Here is a 22,565-nt window from a genome sequence, read left to right on the forward strand (position 1 = left end):
AGTTAACTATTTTAGTTGGTGGACTAAGTCTGCTTAAAAGGTATGTTATGTTTGATTTAGCTCAGTGGTAGAGTGCTTGCCTAGGAAACAAGGCCCTGTTCGATCCCCAGCTCCGGAAAAAAAAAAGAACCAAAAAAAAAAAAAAGGTATGTTATGTTTTGGGGTGGTGGAAAATGGGTAACTACTGCCTATGGCTGTATTGGGACCCCCACAATCCAGGTACATTTAGGTGCCGTTGTGGACCGGGAACGTAAACGTTCATACGACTTTAAATTTTCTAGTAACTGAATTTATAAATATGTTTTGGAAAATAAGTATGCGTTTAGTAATTGTTAAGAATAATTACTCTTTGGGGGTAATTTTCAGGTTTTTTTTTTTTCCTAGAAGAAATATATCCAGGCCATGCTTTAAGATATAATTTAGAAATACTACAGAATTAAGAAAATGTAGTTTAAAATTAAGAAAGACTTAGTGGTAGCAGGAGGATGGCTCATGCCTTGTTTATTCCTTGACTGAGAAGAGGAAAAGTAATTTTCTTTATTCTTTGTACTTGAGAATAGGGAAGTGGGGGGAAAAGGCTTCCTTTACTTTGCAGGCCAGGCTTTATATAAGAAGCGATGCTAGCTTTCTATGGTTTTCCTCTGTGATACGGAAAGCAAGTGTGTTTTCCTGACTTCGTTTCATAATCACCTCCATACTAGTTTGACCACGTATGGAAGCCCTGCCGACAGGCGGAGAGAGGAGTAGTAGTTCCTATTGCAGGTAGCCAGTGCTGTGCCTGTTTTTTGTTTGGAAATTGGAAATTCACCAGATGGCTTTCTGATGTTCATAGTCACCAGGCAGATGATTATACTTGTAGGCTTTTCTAAGTTTTGGGCTCCTATGGGCTTCTAATGCAGTTTAAATTCTGAGTGGATAAATACAGGATAATAAAGCCCAAAGCCATCACTAAGAGAGTTGATCTGATGTCCATTGGTGTTAGTTTATTTGAACTTACTTGATTGTAAATGTACAGATGTGAAAGTTGGAGTTTCACCTTGTCTTATTCAGTATTAAAAAAAAAATTGAAATTGAGACGGGATCACATTATGTACACCAGGCCACCCTTGATCTTCTGGAAATCCTCCTGCCTCAGCTTCTCAAGGACTAGGATTACAGATATGAAGGTTTTAGAATTTACTATTTTTAAAAACTTTTAAAACGTTCCTTTGTTTACTTTGGTTTATTTTGAATCTTTGCCTGAGTGTATTGCAACAGTACAAACTTGGTGACCAGACTCAAAAGAGGGCCTGGGACTGGCCGGGAGCTGCTGTGTAGGTACAGGGCCCTGAACGTGGGGCCTCCACAAGAGCAGCAAGTGGTCTTATCCTGTGAGCCATCTCTCCAGCCCGGAGGTTTACTTTTTAAAGATTCTTATTACACTTTGGTTTTTCTCAGGCAATTTTGAAAAAAAAAAAAATAGAAGGTGGTTTTTCTTAACTCATCAAATATTTTTAGTAGTCCAGTCTGCTTGATTAGAATAAAACAGTGAATGAACTATTCAAATGTTCATGGAACATTTATTTAGTGGAAAAGACTTAACAAGTTAAAAAAAAAAACTCAATGCATTTAGAACAGTCTTATCCACAGTTTTCAGAACTTCTGTCAGTTTATGGAGGTTTGCTCAAAATTGACAACTGTTTATAATGCCCTGGTGCCCCCTGTTCTCATGAATCAGCATGCAAGCACATGGAATACTGTTTTATTTTTCTATCAATTTATCAAATGACTCCTTTGTGCTTTTCAGTACTATGAAAATAAAAGCTGTATGAAAGCAATCCGGATGCTTGTGGTTTTGCTATCATATTCTTCAGCCTGGAACAAACTTGCTGTTAACGAATAAACTAGGCCATGACAACATGAAAAAGACTGTAGAGGAAGCATAGAGAGCAACATCATTTTATACTTTTCAACTTAAGAGAAGTGTGACACACGCCTTTAATCCTAGCACTCCAGAGGCAGAGGTAGGCTGAGCTGAAGCTAGCCTGGTCTACAGAGTGAGTTCCAGGACAGTCAGGGCTACATAGAGAAACCCTGTTTGGAAAAACAAAACAAAGAAAAGAAATGAAAAGAAAGCAAGAAAGGTGTCCCTAGAAAATGCCAAGAAACACCTGGGTCCTGAGGTACTCAAAGGAGATGACACATATCAGGGTTTAGAGGTGGTGCTTGGTTTCATGACTTAAAGCAAGCAAGGGTGAGAGCATGGTAGAAGCTCTGTGGTGCAGGGTTGTCTCTTTCCAAGCAGGAGGAAGCCTTTGGAGAACTGAGGACAAAAACATATCCAGATAGAAGTTCTACACACTGTAGTGCTTGCTCAGTACTAGAGCGCTTGCTTGTCTAGGCTACACAAAGCCTTGGCTTTGATCCTCAGCATGGTGTAAAACAGACAGGGTGCTGAATGTCTATGATCCCAGCACTCTGGAGGTACAAGCAGGAGAATCAAAAGTTCAAGGTCATCCGAATGGGATATATGACATAGGAGACTTTTTTTTAAGGTCACTTTGGCTGTCTTGTGCAAGAATTAAAGGGAGATGAATTCAAAACAAACACTTGCAGTCTTGATAGAAGTAAGCCTGGTTGGGAAATTGGAAAAGGAGAGTCAGTAGGCTGAAGATAGTTTGGTATAGAGTTTGTGAGATTTATTCATACAGTGCTCATGAGGTGAAAGTAAAAGAAAACTCCAGGTTCATTCTTTGCAGTACTTGTTGAGGTACTGGGAACCAATGCCATTTCTTGATCTTGAGTAGACTTAGAAGGGAAATAATGCTCTGCTGGGTCCCAAGTCTCAAGTGAATGTTTAATGTCTTTGCTCTAGGGTACGTTTTAACTAGTAGTTGTGTGCTTTTGTCACTTCTGTAGAGGAAATTGGCTACTGTTTATTGTATCCTCTGTATTGTCTTTGTATTGAATTTTCTTTTCCATCTTTGACTGTTTCTTTTACATTTGTTCATATACTGAGGTCATGCAACCCCTTTTCACTATTGATAATTTCTCTGTTCATTTAGCATGTATTTAAGAATAACAATTGCTTTTAGTCACTGCACAGAGGCACTTTTTTTTGTATCTCCTAGTAAGAAGACTAAATGGCCATAATCACACATAAAATTTGGACTGTCATGTATAAGAAAGGGGTATTACAATAAGAATGGTATCAGCGTGCTTAAAGTGTGAACAGAAGGAGCGGCGGAGAGGCAGCTTTCCAGGCAGAGATAGTAAAAATAGAAGGATCATGGATGTTTGAGGGGATAAAAACAGTGCCATTAGGAAGTGTGCACAGTGAGGTTGACCATGACATCATAAAGTATGTTTCCAAAAAGACCTCTGACTCCCATGTGGAGTCCGCTTTACAGGGTGGGAAGATCATTGGGAGAACCAGCTGGGAGATGATTGCTGTGTGGGCAACTATAGCTTGCTTACTGTGCTTTCCTTTCTGAGAGTCTCTCTCATCTGTGATATCCTCCTAACAGTCTGCTTCTTCCATTTGTTTATGTACCTTCTTATGTCTAGTTTGCTCTCTCCTTACCTTTTTTCTGCCATCTGAATTGCTTTTCCCATTACTTTCTCCCACTTTGTGTGTGTGTGTCTGTCTGTCTGTCTGTCTCTGTGTGTGTGTGTGTGTGTGTGTGTGTGTGTGAGAGAGAAAGAGAGAGAGAGAGAGAGAGAGAGAGAGAGAGAGAGAGAGAGAGAGAGCATGCACATGATTGCCAGCCTGCTGGTGAGCTGTTCTATTTGGTCCTGTGGCACCACAAATTCCAAAAAAAGCCCACTTCAAGTTCTTGTCTAAACCTGAATTTAAAACGTGCCATGTGAAGGAAGAAATCATAGCCAGGTAATGCAACCACTTTGGAAAATAAATTGTGTTCACATTGGTCTTCAAAACAATGCATGTGATTGAGCCAGTACACTTTGGGTAGAGAGAGAAAGAGAGAGAGACCCTTTGTCATCTATGTGTTTGATACTTCAAACACCACACTCTATACTAGACCATGTTTCAGACAATGATATAATTTGAGTTCGTGGCTGTGTATGCGAAAATGAGAGATCAGTGTCTTCTATCACTCTACACACTTTTGACAGTCTTATTTCAAAAATGTTTATTTTCTTTTATGTGTATATGCCTTACTATGTGTGTGTACCATATACACACAGGAGCCTACAGAAGTCAGAAGGTATGTTGGGTTCCCTTAGAATTGGAGTTACTGAAGGTTATTAGATGCTCTGTGGGTACTGGGAACAGAACCCAGGTCCTCTGCAAGAACAAGTGTTCTTAACTGCTGAGCCAGCTCTCCAATCCCTTAAATGTCTGTTCCCCATCCCTTTTTTGTGATGCATGTATATACTTGTGTTTCCGTGTGTAGATATGGGCACATACTTGCCACAGTGTACATGTAGAGATCAGGGACAACTTCAGGTATCAGTCCATGCCTTATACCTTGTTTGAGATATGGTCTCTTTTGTTGTTTGCCACAGCGTAGACCATGGTAGCCAGCCTGTGAGTTCTGGGAAATGTCCTACCTGTCTGAACTATCCTGCCTGCTTGCCTGCCTATCCAAAGAAGAGCTAGGATGTTACAGCACTGGCTTTTTGTGGTGCTGGAAATTGGAACAGTTTCTCATGCTGACCCATGAAGTGCTTTATCTACTGGGCCATCTCTCCAGCCCTCCACCTTATTTATTTTAATGAGACAAATTATTTTATTTGTTCATTTCTTGGATTTAAAGTACATTTTGCTATCTTTAGCCTGAGATTCTTTGCTATCGTCTCTAACCATTACACAACTGTATCCAACCTTTACCCATTTCTTGTCATCAACCTTAATTAGGTTGGTTTTATTCTCAGCACAAAGTACTCTCACCAACTTGACATACATAGGCTTATCACAGTTGGATGCCAGCACACAATGATAGGCTTGGGCCTTTTTTAAGGCCTTGACAGCTTCATGAACTCCACACGCTAAGCCATCATGGAAGACTGAGGTCATCATAATCTCTTGTAAAGTTGTAAAGTAGCACTAATGTTTCTTAAGCGCTAGCAGCAGTGCCTTCTTGGATCACACTTGGGAAGCTGAATCTTGGATGCACCTGAGCCTCAGCACTGGGGGGAAATTCCTTTTTTTTTTTTTTTTAAATACAGAATCTTTCACTGACTTAGAGCTTATGATTCAACTAGACTCAAATTCCCTCTGGGATCTTCCTATTTCTTCCTCCCAGCGATGAGCATACAAGCCTGTGCTGTTACACACAGCATTACTGATTTCTAATTTAACTGATTTGTAGCTGCAGAACATCCTTTCCATAATTTCAATTAAAGAATTCTTGAGACATTGTATCTCCCATAATAGATTCTCTCTTGGAGAACGTATGTACTTGAAAAGAATGCTTTCTTTTTTTTCTTTTTTGGTTTTGTTTTTTTCAGGTTTCTCTTTGTAGTCCTGGCTGCTCTGACACTAGCTCTATAGGCCAGGCTGGTCTTGAACTGGCCTGTGGATGTTGGGATTAAAGGAAAAGGTGTTAAGTCTTCCATTTGGGCAAGCCTTAGACTCCCTTGGGGAGATGACCTTGAACTTTTGATCCTCCTGCCTCCACCTTTGTGGTGTGATTAATGCTGTGTGCCGCGATGCCTAGTTTATATAGTGTCAGTGCTCAAAACCCCAGAGCTTCCTCCGTGCTGGCTAAGCATCGACCAACTAAGCTGCGTCCCGGCCTGTGCCTGGCATTTTGTGCCAGAGATACGTCTGAACTCTGGCTTCATGCTTTTGCTGCAGCACATTACCCAGCCATTAACCAATCTCTTGAAATAACATTTCTGCCTTCCCTTTCTTTTAGAACTCTTTCAGCGATCACCCAGCTAGGGTGCACTGTGTCCAGTTCGCCTTTTCTAGGGTGTGACAGTGTTCACACCTTAGGTTCAACACACCTAGGTTTAAAGACATGGTGATGAAAGACTGCTTTTATTTTCTGAATGTTTAGTCAGAGTGATTTAGTGTATAGGTCAGAGGACAGACAACTTGGGAGTCACATCTGTCCTTACCTTGTGAGCCCTGGAGACTAAACTAAGGTGGTCAGGCTCACTGAGCTTGCCTCCCTCCCTCCCCTGTTTCTACACCAGCAGAATGCCTCTGTCTCCAGTGAGAGCTGTTTCCCATTATGCTTACACAGACTTTTTTTTTTTTTTCTTTTTCTTTTTTTGGAGCTGGGGACCGAACCCAGGGCCTTGCGCTTGCTAGGCAAGCGCTCTACCACTGAGCTAAATCCCCAACCCCAGACACACTTTTTATATATGAATTTAGTTTAGAACCCAGTCAATTTTCCAGTTTCACAGAGACGGCACATTTTTATTACTCTGTTGAACTCACACAATTTGTTTTTCCATGGAGTGTGAGTGAAGCCTTTAGCTTTACTCAGAAACAAATCCCATGGTTCTTTGTTCAGTCTTCCTTTTCTTGTTGTTTGTTTGTTTTAGGTGTTTTGAGGTGGGGGATCTTAGGAAGTAGCCTAAGTTGACCTAGAAGTCAGTAGCCCAACCTGCCTTCTAACTGGTGGGCATTTTATTTCACCCTGCCTCGGCTTGCATTGCTGGGATCATAGGCAGGCGCCTACAAACAAGCCTGGTGGGAGTTTTTCATTGATTTCCTTTCGGGAATTGCATCCTAATGCCATTCCTTATTATCCCTTACTTATGGCTATTTCCTGTTTTCAGTCCAGCCGAAGTGATGCATTTTATTCCTTGGTATTATATGTTAACATGAAGCAGGAAAGTAGGATCATACTTGTGTATAAAATGATTAATTTTTAAAGAAGATTTAATTTATTTTATGTATGTGAGTGCTGTATCTGTGTAGAAGAGGGCAATAGATGTTTGTGAGCCAGCATGTGGTTGCTGGAAATTGAACTCAGGACTTCTGGAAGAGCAAACAGTGCTCTGTTTTCTTTATCAAAAAATAAACATTTACATAGATCTGGAAACTGAGAAAGTTGTAGCTGGGTGATTTTTGGGAGGCTCCATGAAACAATTGTAGGGCTAATTCTGACTTGGCTGCTCTGATTTCTAGGTTAGCTTTATTCATGTGTCTAGCTGGCCGGCCCCCTCCATCTCCATGCAGCCTCCAAGCTGTGTGTGTGTGTGTGTGTAGTCCTGCCTAGCCAGATATTTACTGTGTAGCCTAGGCTGGTTTTGAACTCATGACAATCCTCTGACTTCAGTTTCCTGATTTCTGGATTACAGGTTACATACAGGTTTGTATCATTGTACATGGTACACATTTCTTTCTTTATGCATCTATCCCTGAGCTGCAATTACACATATTTACATATGCATTCTTATATAAACAATATCCACACTTACATAATTGTTGTGCTTTCTTCTCTTTTCTATTTTATTTATTTATTTATTTATTTTTTGAGATGGTGTCTTACTATATAACTGTGGCCAGCCTGGAACTCACAGAGATCCACCTGTCTCCACCTCCTGAGTGCTGGGACTGAAATTGTGTGCTGCCATACTTGGAAGCTTATGTGTTTTATAATAAAAAGCAAGCTTGATTTAGCTGCATTAGTTTCCCTCACCTGACCTATCGTATGCTCAGTGGAATGACTAGACCTGAGTGAGCAAATTTAGCTTCACTGTCCAAATTGATATCCAAAATCTTTTTTTTAAAGATTAATTTATATTAGTATGAATACAGTGTTGCTGTCTTCAGACACCCCAGAAGAGGGCATCAGATCCCATTACAGATGGTTGTGAGCCACCATGTGGTTGCTGGGAATTGAATTCAGGACCTCTGGAAGAGCGGTCAGTGTTCTTAACTACTGAGCCATCTCTCCAGTCCCAATATCCAAAGTCTTGTCAAGTTTTGATTTTTTTTTTTTTTACGATATCATCATCCTCTTAATACTATTTGTGTCTTCTGATTGTCACATGTGACTTAAAGTTATAATACTTTTTACCAAGGCTAATATTTTTATTGTTTCATAAAATTGTTTATTCAAGGTTCAGAATTACTTATTGAGTTCTATCTAAGTGCTAGAGGATTGTCATAGTTAGCTTTAGTATCTGGGAAGAGGAAGCCTTAGTTGAAGAAATACCTCCTTTAGATTAACTTGTAAGGATGTCTTTGGAGCATTTTCTTAATTGCTGGTTGATGGAGGGGAGGCCAGCCCACTGTGGGAAGCGCATTGGTAGGCAGGAAAGATTATCAGAGAGCAAGCTGAACAAACCATGCCGAACAAGCCACTAAGCAGCATCACTTCTTGGTTGCTGCTTCAGTTACTGCCTTCAGCTTCCTGCCTCAAGTTTCTGTCATGGCTTCCTTCAACAATGGACTATAACCTGGAAGCCACATAAACGATTTCTTTCCCCAAGTTGCTTTTAGTAATGTTTATCACAGCAACAGAAAGTCAGTGAAAACAAACTGTATTCTTTTTTTTTTTTTTTTTTTTGTTGGGGCACCCAACCACCCGCCTCCCTCCCTTCTGCCAGCCCCCCCCCCCCTACCAAACCCCCCCCCCCCCCCCCGCGTTTTTTTTTTGGTTCTTTTTTTTTTTTTTTTTTTTTTTTTGTGGGACCAACCCAGGGCCTGTTCCCTGTAGCGCTCTATCTGCCTTGTCTGTCTTAAGATTCATTTGTTTTATTTTATTTGTGTGTATGTGTCTGCCTTTGTCTGTCTGTAGTGGTGAGGTATGAGGACATGAGTGTGTGAGCCCGTGGAAGCCAGAGGGATTGTCCTCTACAGTTGACGTTACAGATGCTTGTGAGCTGCCCCATGTGGGTGTTGGGAACCAAACCTGCATGCACTTAATTGCCAAGCTGTTTCTCTGGCCCCTGTATCTGTACTCTGTATGTTTATGAAGTATATTCTGGAGAGTAACCTTTGGTTGAATTTTTTAAATGGAATATGTCCCATTAAAACAATTAGTTTTAGTACATTTTTTTATTTTTTGAGATTCTAATATAATCACATCAATTCCCCCCTCCAAACCATCCCATATACCTCCTTTGCCCTCTTTCAGATTCAACTAAATTAGTGAAGAGACACCATGATCAAGGCAACTCTTCTAAAGGACAATTTTTAATTGGGGCTTTCTTACAGTTTCAATGGTTTAGTCCATTATCGTCATGGGAGGAAGCATGGCAGCGTCTAGGCAGACATGGGGAGGATGGAGGAGCTGAGTGTTCTACATCTTGATCAGAAGGCAGACAGGAGGCTCTCTCTTCTGCCCTGGGCAAAACTTGACATCACTCATCTCCACAGTGACTGACTTCCTCCAACAAAGCTAACCTTCTCTAACAAGGCCACACCTCCTGATAGTGACACTTCCCATGGACCAAGCATATTCAAACCACCACACTGCCTATCATTAAAATTTCATCTTTTGCTTCTTTAAAAATTTTAAATGCGTGAGTGAGTGCATACATGCCTGTAAATGTGATGGGGATGTTTACTCAGGCCAGAAGAGGAAGTTGGGTCCCCTGCAGTTACTGGTGGTTATGAGCCAGCTGATATGGGTGCTGGGAATCAAACTTAAATCCTCTAGAAGAGCAGCAAGTATTCTTTACCTATTGAGCAATTTCTCCAGTACCCTTTTGTTATTTTTTTGTTGCATCTTTTATCCACTATTATCTCTTCCTTACATCATTGTCATTGTGGTGAAGAATATAGAAGAAGAAAATGTATGTATTGAGTTGGAAGGATAGCTTAGTGGTAGTACTTGCCTAGCATACATAAGGCCTAGGTTTGACTCCCACTACTGGAAGAAATTTTGTTTAATTTATTAAACAATTTTGTTATTTAATGGAAATCTTTCCTTAACCTTTTTAACCCTAATTTCACTGGAGTACAGTAATTGTAACTTTCCACTGATATTATCATTGTTATTTATAACAGTATGTTGACATATAAATTACTCAGGGACTTTTTCTTTTTTCTTTTTTTTTCTGGAACTGGGGACCGAACCCAGGGCCTTGCGCTCGCTAGGCAAGCGCTCTACCGCTGAGCTAAATCCCCAACCCCGAGGGACTTTTGAGGATTTTAAGTTTCTGCCTAGCATGCGCGAAGCATTGGCGTACATCCTTAGCGCCTCATAAGCTGTACACATTGATGCATATCTGTGATTCCAGCACTCTGGAGGTGGGGATGGTACGATCAGCAAAGTTCAAGGTGGTTCATAGCTACCTGGAAAGTGTAAAGTAGCATAGGCTACAATGAGACCCCATCAGAGAAAGAGAGAAGAGTGGTGAGGAAGGGAAGGGAAGAGAGAGAATCTGCCTTACAGTCTGGGAGATTTCATCATGTTCAGGAAGCAGTGAGTGAGCAGGAAGTGGGGCTTGGCTATGTAACCTCAAGTCCTGCCCCAGTGACCCACTTCCTCCAGCAATATTCCACCTCCTAATGATTCTTTTGTGTGTGTGTGTGTGTGTGTGTGTGTGTGTGTGTGTGTGTGTGTGTGTGTGTTTGTTTGTTTTTGTTTTTTTGGAGCTGAGGAGAGCCTTGTGCTTGCTAGGCAGGCGCTCTACCACTGAGCTAAATCCCCAACCCAAATGTGTAGCCCAGGCTGGCCTCGAACTCGTGATCCTCCTGCCTCTGCCTCCTTCAGCAAATCCTACCGGCATGCGCCACCACAACTGGCTATGATTCTTTACCCTTTCCAAACAGTGCCAAAGAGCTAGGAATCAAGTATTCAAACATGAACCTATGGGGAACATTTTCATTCAAATCATAAAAGTTTACTCCTGGCTTCTATAGGCTTATGGCTCTCATGATGTACAGTGTAATGCTCCCATAGTCAATAACTAAGTAAATAACCAAGACTCTTCTGATACTCAAGCAACCAACCCCATAACTGTGAGCCCCCATACAGTTTTGATTTTAACTCTCCAACATGCAATGGCACAGAGTAAAGATTCCCATTCCGAAACAGAGAGGTGGGTGTCTACAAGGAAAAGTCAGTTCAGAGCAAGACCGAAATCTAGCAGGGCAAACACCATATCCTGCAGTTCCATGTCCTGCTTCTATAACTAGTGTAGAACCAGCTGGGTTCTATATAACCCCATCTCTCCCTCTCTGCTGCCTACAGCAAACATAACCTCTCTTGAGCCAGCTCTGCTCTTTACCTGCAGCTTTTGGTTGGTCCTGACATCTGCCGTATTCTTGGGTCCTCATTGCAACCTAGGCATCACTTTCACAACTTCACACAGGGGCCAGGTCTCTGAACATCCCTCTCATTGTGTGGTTTTTGTGTCTCTCTAGAACCGTAGAGAAGACTCCATGACCCACTAATCTTACATCTTTGAAAGCATACCTGAGAAACCACTACTTCGAGAACAGAACATAGACAATGGCAAGTTCTGTTGCCAGCTTCAGATGGCCTCTGGCCTCTTTGAAAACCACAGTTATGTCAGCTTCGGTATGTTTTCCAGGCTGGCTCTAGCAAAAACACTTCCCTAGCTGGTAGGTGTCCTTTGAGCTGTACTCTTGAGTTCAGGCTGTAAGATAAGTTTGAGATTTTACAATGTGGAGACTTTGGTGGCTAAGATCTTATACTCAGGGCCTTCCCTATTGCCTCATGCTGAGCAAGAGGTTTCCTTTGAACACTCACAGCCACCAGTCATCTTTCAAATTTAAACTTGGCTCCAGATTTCAACTTGCACATATCCCTTCCCTTGCCACACTGACAAGGAGGGAGATAAGTGGAGGAGAGAAAGAAACTGACTAACTCTCCAGGTCTTGCTGTACATGTAGTCCTGGAAGGCCTCAAATTCACAGTGACTATCCTGCCTCAGCCCGTATCACCATATCTACTTACTCAGGTCTCTGACAGTTTCTTAATCTCTTTTTGAAGAAGTTCTGAGTGGCATTTTATTGAATGTCTCCTTTGGAAGCTTATCTGATTGTTCTTGATGGCTAAGTTGGCATCAGGAGTTTTAAGAAAAAGCAGCAAAGAGCTGGGTTGCTTTTCCTGTCGCGGTGTATGAGAGGGTTGGTTACACACTGTGAAGAAGACATCACGATTGATGTAGCCTTTGGCACTGGAATGTGTGTGTGTGTGTGTGTGTGTGTGTGTGTGTGTGTGTGTGTGTGTGTGTGTGTGTTGGTGTTTCTCCACTGCCTGTTGGGTTTTTGTGTTCATTTTGCTTTTCTTTCTTTTTTTCTCTTTAATTTGGGTGGGAGTGGTGAGTTAACAAGTCTAGCCTATTCTGAAGAAATTCTCTGTATGTTCATAACATTATTTTGAAAAATTTTCTAAGGAAATTTGATAGGTTATTATTTTGATAGGTTATTTGATAGGTTATATATAACTAGTTCAGTAGTTCTGTGTTTTTTATTTTTTCTAACTTATATATTTGTATGTGTGCATTGTGCCTGTTTGCAGCTCCTCTGTGTGCATTAGATCTGAAAAAGTTCTTGGAGGTCTTATCACTGTGCTGGTCTCTGCCTGAACCTGGGGTTTGCGTTTTCTCAGCTGTTTTAGAAGGCACCAAGCCCCAGTGGTCCTCCTCCTGCCCTCTTATGAGTTTGGGGTTACAGGAATCCAAACTCTGTTGCTCATGATTGTTCAGCAAGTACTTTTAACAGCCGAGCCTCCTCTCGAACCGCTGGTGTCTTAAGAACTTGAGCATTCTCAACAGTGGCTAAGTGCTGCCATGCTGCCTTCTTTGGGTAGTTCATTCATGAAACTGTGTGGAACAAAGGTCTATGATGTCCAGTATATAAGTGTCTCATGCAGTGGTACTCTAAGTTAGTTTGACTTTTAGCCTTTGGTGCTCCAGGTACACTTTTCTTTTGTACGTGCTAAGTGTCCCAGTTTTAGTTTGATTGCTGTTACAGAATGCTGTGACAAAAGCAGTTTAGGAGAGAAAAGGGTTTAATTTAGCTCACAAAATTATAGTCCACCATTGCTTGGACGTTAGGGCTAGCAGGAACATGAAGCACCTAGTCACATCCAGTTAAGAGCAGAGGGAAAAGGAATGAATCATGCTTATGCTCAGTTTGTTTTTCCCATTCTTACATAGTACAGGACCCCAAATCAGAAAATGGTGTCCTTAGAGTGGGTGGGTCCTCCCACCTCAGTTAGCAAAATCAAGACATTCTCCGTAGATATTCTCATAGGCCAACTAATTTACATAATCTCTTGTTGGAAACTGACTTCCCACAATAGTCTAGATTCTACTAGGTTGACAACTAAAACTAGTGCTCTCCCGTAGTCAAATTTGCCACAGGCCAACTTGTAAAGAAGGCCACATGCCACAAATACTGATGGCCCTTTGTCAACACATGTACCTGAGACCAAAAAGGAAACTGTTTTAATTATGGTCTCCTGTATACCTTAGATCATGAAAATTCTGCTCTCAACTCTTAGTAATTGAGGATTTATGACTAGGGATTCTCTGCTTGGTCTGTTTGGGGTGCTGTTACAAAGTCTCACAGATTACACAATTTGTCTTTGTTCACTTTTGGGGATTGAAGGGCTTTTACTATGAGGCTGACTCAAACTCTATGTAGCCCATGATAGCCATAAACTTGTGATTTTTCTGTGTCTCCCAATGCTGGGATGACTGGAATGCACCACTGTACTCTACTTGAGATGAATTTCTCAGTGCTAGAGGCTGAAAAGTCAAATCAAAATATTCAGAATCAATATCTAGAAGCATCCTGCTTTCTCACAAGATGACTTGTGACTCTGTCCTGGTGAAAGGGTAAAAGAACTTCCCTGGGTCTCTTACAGGATTGACCGCATTGCTGTAGAGTCTGCCCTGTGTCTCCCAAAGTTCCTCCTCTTACCACTAATGCCTTGGGGGGTGGGATTCTAAAAATCTGAATTTGGGACCTACAGTCCTTCAGGAGATTCAGCTGGGCCTGCCTTTCTGAATCCTGACTAGGAAAGTGAAACTTTGTTTTCTGTCTCTTTCGTTTGGATGCTGGCCAGAGCTAAGTATGCTCTTTCTGGCTCTTCATACTTTCTTACTGTTTCTCTGAAGCCTGCCTCCCTGCTGCTTGGCTGTTTTCTGTCATGTGGCTGACCTACATGCTGACTTAACTTGAACAACATAGTTTTATCCCCCTTCTTGTCTCCATTTTTCTTCTCTGGGAAGATGCCAAGATTTACAGGTTGCCTGCCTTTTATTTAAACTATGATAATTTCTCCTTAAGTTGAAAGGAGAAAAATCTAAATGCTGGAGAGAGATGCAGACATTTAGATGGGTCCTAGCCCTTTGACATTTAAAAGGGCTGAAATTATCACCTATAGAGGTCATGCTTAGAACCATGAAATTAAGTTACCTTTTTTTAAAAGCAAAACAAAACAACAACAACAAAAAAAAAAAACAAAAATAATCTCAGGCTGGAGAGATGCCTCAGTGGTTAAGAGCACTGACTGCTCTTCCAGAGGTCCTGACTTCAATTCCCAGCAACCACGTGGTAACTCACAACCATCTGTAATGAGGTCCAGTGCCCTCTTCTGACCTGCAGGCATACATTCAAGCAGAACCCTATATAGATGATAAATAAATCTTTTTTAAAAAAATCTTAATGTTGTAAGTAACTTTACTATCTTGGGCTGCATTCACAGCTATCCTAGGCTGCAGCCAAGTAGCTGGATACAGCTGGTAGATATACTTTATTTTTTTACTTTGTCTGTTTGTTTTTAATGGTTCTGGAGATTGAAGCCAGTATCTGAAGCATGGTGGGCAAACAGTCTATCACTTAACCTCCTCTTCCCCACCAGACTTGTAGATCCAAGGGTAAGTTTTACCTTCTAAAAAACTAGTTGTATTTTTCTTTCTCCAGCCCGAACTTAGTCTTAGCCCAAACTCTGCACGAAATTAGACTTTTGTCATAGGGCTCCATTCATTCTCCCTTCTCACTTTGTTCTGTATTTCCTAATGAACATCTTTGGTGTCCTGATCTAAAGCTTCCTGGTTATCAAATTAACTATCTTGCTAACAAATAAGGTCTTATTTTGTTTTTCTTCAGTTAAAAGGCAGAGGTTGTTGAGTCTAACAGGTATTAGTGGTCTGAATGTACTCATGAGAAGGCAAGAAACTAAATTAGAGGGATCAATTCCTAAAATCATAGTTTATGTATACATGTATGACTTTCCCCCATTTTATTCTGTTTTTGCAACTTAAGTTTCTGTAGCAGACACACATGCGCATGTACACGGGTGCAAACCAGCTTTTAATTTATTCTTTTTCTCTTGAAGGAAATAAGGTGCTTTAAGAAATAGTTTTTAAAAATAGATTAGCATCAAGATTAAAACAATTTAGAACAGAGTTTGGGAAATGCTCACATTTCTTATATTCAGTAGTTATATTAATGAGTACTTATTTCAGTTTGTTTTATTTCAGCTTTGGCTAGATCAGAATCTAAGAGGGATGGAGGCTTTAAAAATAATTGGAGCTTTGATCATGAAGAAGAAAGTGAAGGAGATGCAGATAAAGAGTAAGGACATCTTCCTCCCATATTTCATACGAATGAAACTTTTCATTAGAAAATCTATTTATATTTTGTAGAATTTTTAAAATATATTTTTTACCATAAGAAAAGATAAAGCAATATTTTATTGGTAAATAATTTTGTTTATTTCTCAGTCTTAAATGTATGTATGTAATAAATATTTTCTAATGATTGACAAACAACTAGACAAGTTTTCAAACTACAGTAAACCTCCACTTTTTAAAGGCAACCTTTTCTGGAAACAATTTGTCAAGCCTCCGAATTTTGTATGAAAGATTAAGTCTTCTACTTTATTTTCTACTTGTGACCTTCGATTACCACTTTGACCTTGGATCGGATTTCCACCTGGGAAAGCAACACCGGTCTAAAGAATATGAGTGGGCACTGTCCAGATGAAGTAGAAGCAGTGTCATACCCAGTTCATGCACTTGAATCCATCCAGTGTGGAATTTCACAACACAGGAGTGGGTTTTGTTGTGGCTTTTGGAAATACTGTAGGTCTAGTTCAGGGCCGTAACTGGGGAAGTGCTCTTCCATAGAGCACCCATTGCCTGTGACGAGAGTTACTCACAGTAGTACTTTCCTACGATATGATAACCATGATGCAAATTCAATACCATTTTTTTGTTGTTGTTGTTCTTTTTTTCCCCCGAGCTGGGGACCGAACCCAGGGCCTTGCGCTTCCTAGGCAAGCACTCTACCACTGAGCTAAATCCCAAACCCCTTAATACCATTTTTAAGCTCTTGGTTTATTTACACTTTTTCTACTGTCCAGAGACATGTAAATATACAGAATTTTGGCAGAGCAATATATTTTTTCGTTATTTTTTATGTTTTGGCTTTTCAAGACAGGGTTTCTCAGTATAACAACCCTGGGTGTCTTAGAACTCCAGACAGGGCTGGCTTCAAACTCACTCACAGAGATCTGTCTACTTCTACGTGCAAATTGCTAGAATTACAGGCATGAGCCACCACATCTATAAATATATTTTTAGAAACTATGTTCTCTTAGTTTTTTGGGAGAGGGCATCACTCTGTAGTCCAGGCTAGCCTACAGAGTATAGCTACTGTATAGCTCAGAGTTCCCTTGAATTTGTAGGTAACCTTCTTAGCCTCTTTAGTGTTAGAATTATAGATTTACTTCATCACACCCAGCTTTTTAAGAAAGAAATTATTTATAAGTTATCATTCAAGTATGTCGACTCAATATTTGAGGTATTTTGCATTCAGTATTTTAAGTAATTTTATCTGAAAGAAAAGTTTGAACTGATAAATTTATTTCATAAGATTAGTGTCTTATGGTCATCTTACCCTTTTTTAAAAGTATTTTTAAATTTGGTATTTATGTAGTTTTGAACAATGGCACTAAATACGAAATTGTGACAAAGATATATCTTTCAGAAATTTTAATAAAAATTTTATAAGAATTTTTGTATTAATATTAGTATATAACAGAATAATGAAATAAAACATTACATTTTTATTAAAAATAGCTTGAAGTTTACTAGAAATAGCTTGTATATAGCAGAATTACCCAAAAGATATGTTTGATTCCTGTTCTGGAAGATTTACTGTGACTGTTTTTTAAATGATCCATGAAGGTGCCATCTTGTGCATCTCAGGTACAGACTGCAATTTTCAATTCACTGTGTTCCTCAGGGATCCGTTCAGGCTCATGTTGAGAGGCCCGTGAGCTGTTCCTGTGTACTACAGTGTGGTGCCTCAGCTTCCGAGTGCAGGGTGGATCTGTGCTCCACTCGGGTGGAGTTGGGTGGTGCTGTGACTGTCACTGCCCCAGCAGCAGCAGCAGCTCAGTTTTCCTCAGCTGACTTCCATTTCCTTGATGGTGCTCTGCTTCTGTAACTTCTCTCTTCCGCTCTAAATGTCAGCTCCCAGAAAAGGAAATAGGGAGCAAGACTATGAATAAAGTCTATAGCCTGAAAAACAAGGGCATGTGCTCATTTAAGGTGGGGTCAGCAGTAGCTTTTTTTGCCCATTTCCTAGGTTTGTTCATGAGTGAGTTGGAAAGTAGCCCACTGTATAAGGTTATGGTTATTTCCATGCTGCTGTGGCAAGGATGTTACAGAGGACACATACATAGTTCCTATATGGGAAACCTGAAATGACTGCCTGAGCCTTTGCAGCAAAGTTTGTTGATTCCCCCCGTTAGGTGAGCAGTGATGATAAAGCAGATACTTTAATATTTAAACTGTAACAAGTGCTTAAGCTTTCTTCCTTTATTTTCTGTATAGTGGGGCAAATCTACTCAGTGTAGAAGATGAGGATTCTGAAACCTCAAAAGGAAAAAAGGCAAGTGTTCCTTTAAAAATAATTTTTCTTTTTGTATCAAAAAAAAGTTACTTAAAACAATTTGGCTGGGCATGGTAATACGAACCTTATAATCCTGGCACTGAGGAGTCATGGAGGGAGGCTTGCCACAAGTTCAAGGCCACAGAGTTTGAGGCTGTGTCATTTTTAAAGAAAAGGATTTTTATGCTTTTTACTGTCCCCAACCCAACCTCTGTCCCAGCGCTCCTCTTTCTGACTCCAGACACAGATAGTTGTGATTTTTTTGTTTGTTTGTTTGTTTATCTCTAAACAAATGTGTCTTTGTTAGTTCGTGTGTTTGCCTTCCACTGGTATTAGAAAAATAGCTAAATAAACTGATAAAGGAGAAAGATTTATTTTTGGCTCGGTGGTTGGTAGTATACTGTACATAGTTTTCTAGTCCCTCTTTCACTTGGAATTTGTGAAGGCCATCTATAAGACACCATAGAAAATAGCTCTGGGAGTGGGGAGATGTCTCAGTGGGAAGTTTTTGCTCTACAAACGTTAGGACCAGAGTTGGGAATCTCCAGGACTCTGTGCATGCCCGGCACACGCTCTACAAACTAAGCCACGTCTTCCTCCATTCCTCAGTAGTATGTGGCTTTTATTACTTGGAAAACTGACGTGGGCCAAAATCTCATCTTGACTTTTGTGAACAGAAATGTTTTAACTATGAGATTGATTGTACATAAGTGACTCAGTTTTTACTTGTTAATATTCTATTTCTCTCTCTTTTCAATAATTTGAAGTTTTACTAAGACCATAAATAATAAAAAACTAGTCAAAGAAAGGAAATAGATATACCAGATATTTAAAATAGTGTTATGTTGCTCCCCCCCTTTCTTTCTTTCTTATGTATATAGTGTTCTGTTTGCATGTATGTCTGCGGTCCAGAAGAGGGCACCAGACCTCATTACAGATGGTTGTGAGCCACCCTGTGGTTGCTGGGAATTGAAGTTAGGACCTCTGGAAGAGCAGCCAGTGCCCTTAATCTCTGAGCCATCTCTCCCAATTGCTTTTTAAAAAAAAAGAATGTGTGTGTGTGTGTGTGTGTGTGTGTTGGGAATGCATTTGTACTTGTGCTCCAAAGTTGAATTTTTTTTCTTTGACTAATCTTTAATTATTATTGAGGCAGAATTTCTTGCTTAACATAGACTTTGCTGATTTCATTCATCCCCTTTCCCCATGTATCCGGTCTCTGCTTTCCAGATGCTGGAACTTCAAGTGGTCACCATGCCTGTCTGGCTTTTATGTAGGTTCTGAAAATCTAAGTTCATTGATGGGGCTGTGGTGTGGTCAGTTGGTAAAGTACTTAGTTAGCACCAGTTAACAGGAATGGTGGTGCATGTCTGCCTGATGGAGGTGACAGAGTCAAAGGTAGATGGGAGGCAGAAGTTCAAAGCCAGGCAAGGTTACACGGAATACTCTGCCTCCAAATACACAGCCAAATAAAAAAAAACCAAAATAATAAAATTAATTACCTTTCCTAGAGCTAAATATTAAGTATAACAGATAGTGAGGAAAGCCTTTTTTAAAAAGGAACTTGATAATATAGTAAAATATTTTCTATGAGATTTATAGTTCCTAACTGTATTTGTTAATATCCTGACAAAAAATGAATTAGGGAAGAAAGGGCCTATTTGCTGACAGTTAGAGGAGGCATAGAGTCCACTAGGTGGTCAAGGCATGATGGCAGGAGTGTGGGCCAGCCTGGCAGTCAAGCAGTGATCAGGTTTCCCTTGCTTATAAAGAGCAGGAAGTGGGAACTCATCCTTGGGGACATTTTCTTCAGTACTCCTTTGCCTCTTAGAGGTTCCACAACTTTCCAAACAGGACCACCAGCCAGGAATCAAGTGTCCAATCCAAGCATATGAACCTATGGGGACATTTCATATGCAGTCCACAGCATAATGAAACTAGAAGCACTGATTATTTTATTGCTGACCAAATTGACCTAACCCATGAACTACATCAGCGAAAGCAAGGGATTGGAGAGTTTGTCTTCTAGACTTTGACTTTGATGGTGGCATTAGGTTGTTGGTAGATAGTTCCTCATTCAGGACAGAGCATTGCCCATGCTGACATTGAATGCTCCATCCCCCTGCCTCTTCCTCTCCAGTTCTAGAGTTTTAGACTCAGACCACCATATCTGCCATCAAAAAGGCTCCTTAATCAGAAATGTGGATGAGGGCCTGGTAAGACAGCTCAGTAGGAAAGTGCTTGAGAACCTCAAATTCAGCCTCTTAGCTGCCTCTGGCTCTCAGGTGCTCATATATAAGAATATGTCTCTGCAAGTATGCCTCTAATTCTGCCATCAGTTTTCAGTTTAAATCTGCTTCTAGTGTTCCTAACATGACATCAAAATCATCCAGAGAGGTAGCCCTCTAATGCAGCTTTTATAGTGAAGGCATATGGGAGTTTCGTTGTTTTTTTTTTTTTTTTTTTGGCCTTGAAAAGGCAGGAATCCAACACTGACCTCTGAACATAGTAGGCAAGCATCTACCTCCAAAAAAAAAAAAAAAAAAAAAAGTGTCACGATCCCATTATCTACCCGGTTAGCTCTGTGGTTTTTGCCAGGTTAATGTGTGCCTGTGAATTCGTCAGTGGGATGGATAGAGGTGCTTTTTCTTTGGACTGGTGACTAAGACGGTTGCCACATTTATCACTTTATTCCAGACTAGATTCCATAGTCAGACCTTGATAGTTTGTTTTATTTAGTGGTTTTTTTGGATTTTTGAGACAGGGTTTCTTTCCCTGTGTGTCCTGACTGTCCTGGGACTTACTCTGTAGACCAGGCTGGCCTCAAACTCAGATCTGCCAGCCTCTCCTCCTGGGTGCCAGGGATCAAAGGTGTGTGCTGTCATTGCCGGGCTAAGAATGTTTTTTAAAAGGAGGGAAAAGGAAGAAGATGTTAGAACAGATAAGGCTGAGGTGAGATGGCACTGTAGGTACCAGTTGCTTGCTACACTTGTTTGGAGAACTGCATACATGAAATTGGTAAATAGATAATATAAACAAAATTAGTAAAAAGAGATGGTTTTCTTTGTATAATTTTGGCTATGTTGGGACTTGTTTTAACAGAACTTGCTTTTGCTTACAGAAAGAAACAGTGGCTCACATCTGTCTATAACTCAAGGACCCATTATATCTTAATTTTCTTAACATATTTGTGCAAACACTCAGACCTATTAAAAGAAAAGAACAGAACTGAGGACTATGGTGTCTGAAAGCATCTGGTTCAGAGAATGTACCAAAGATAGGTGAGTTAAATGCTAGGGCTCTCGCCAGGCTCTTGTTAGTGTGTTTATGTTGATATTTGTAGATGAAGGCACAGATTTACCTCAGTTGGTATTGATGTAGAAACTTTGATACTGGGGCAAAGACGTATTTCAGTACTATTCTGTTGATACAGCAAGTCTGTTAAATAGTGGAAATCTTAGTTGTTTTTATTATTATTATCAATTATTGTTGTTTTGATTTGGTTTTGCTTTGTAGAAAGAAAACTAGCCCAAGACCCATTATCTTAATTTTCTAAGTACCTTGGAGGAGATTTATATGAAAAAAAAAATATATTACCTGTTCCTGTCTTAGAAAAAGACCAAGCCATTTCCAGCAGGTCTGTTCTGCTGCTGTCTTCTTGCCATATACCCCTCCCCTCTAACAGCTGTGTACTGATTTTCTTTTCCATTCCCTTCCTTTCCCTGTGCTGCCCTCCCTTTGCTTCTTTCTTTCTCCCATTCCTCTTTTCCTTTCTTTGAGAGAGTTTCACTGTAGTATCCTGGACTGGCCTGTATAGACCAGGCTGCTCTCAAATTTGTGGGCAGTCATCTTGGCTTTACCTCCCAATCTCCAGAGTACTGAAATTAGAGGCCATTTTGCTCTATTGACATTTGAATTGTGTGATTACATTTGTGCGTGCGTGCGTGCGTGCGTGCGTGCATGGGGCAGAGAAGAATTTGAATCAGTCAATTCTTTATGTAAGACTTGGGGACCAAACTCCCATTTGTCAGACTTAGTGGTAAGTATCTTTGTCTATCTAGTCATCTCACTGACTTTTAATGTGTAACCTAGGCTGGCCTTGAAATTGTGATCCTCCTGCCTCCCCCTTGTGTGCGGTCATAACTGACTTGTTTTTAAATTTAATGAATTTGAGATGTTGGTAAGTTATCACATGATAGTATATATTGACTCTTTAACATCTGTGGATATTTTTGCAGTTAAATCGGAGATCTGAAATTGTTGCTACTAGTTCTGGTGATTTTATCTTGAAGACTTATGTAAGGCGAAACAAGACTGACGGCTTTAAAACTTTGAAAGGCAACGCAATTGGACTTAACATGTTAAGCAACAATAAGAAACTGAGGTACATTTAAAAGTTGGATAAATGCTTTAAAAAGAGAAAGATTGCTGTGTAGGTGGTGTAGGTGCTTCACGATAGAGAAGGTAAAGATGGAGTTTAACGTTAGAAACCAAACTACATTTGTACTCAAATGCACATTTCTTTGCATTTGTTAGCAGGTTGCATAGATCCTTTGAATCTTAAGAATTTTCAAGCTCATGCCTGTGAATACTGGTTAAAGTTATGTGCTAACATACCTAGCCTATGTCTTTTTGTTGTTGTTGTTGTTGTTGTTTGTTGTTGTTGTTTTTTAAGCCAGTGAACCCCTGTGATCTGAAGGTCCTTACCTTGGCAGTTCGGGCTGGGGCCCACATGTAGTGTTGAGTCTCGCTTTTTCAAGGATAATAG

The 22,565-nt window shown here is 40.3% G+C and overlaps 1 protein-coding gene across 3 annotated transcripts in view; it reads left to right on the plus strand.

The window, feature by feature from the left end:
* Senp6 (SUMO specific peptidase 6) overlaps positions 1 to 22,565 on the plus strand; it is a 76,152-nt gene that overhangs the window by 942 nt on the left and 52,645 nt on the right. For 2 of the 3 annotated variants that reach the window (XM_032909260.1, XM_032909261.1), the window contains exons 2-4: positions 15,382 to 15,475; positions 17,743 to 17,800; positions 22,036 to 22,181. In XM_032909260.1, the coding sequence (XP_032765151.1) occupies positions 15,382 to 15,475; positions 17,743 to 17,800; positions 22,036 to 22,181 (298 nt within the window). The remainder of the gene's footprint in view (positions 1 to 15,381; positions 15,476 to 17,742; positions 17,801 to 22,035; positions 22,182 to 22,565) is intronic. The other variant, XM_032909262.1, reaches the window with a different exon arrangement.

Source organism: Rattus rattus, chromosome 8, assembly GCF_011064425.1.
Source record: "Rattus rattus isolate New Zealand chromosome 8, Rrattus_CSIRO_v1, whole genome shotgun sequence".
Classification (NCBI taxonomy): domain Eukaryota; kingdom Metazoa; phylum Chordata; class Mammalia; order Rodentia; family Muridae; genus Rattus; species Rattus rattus.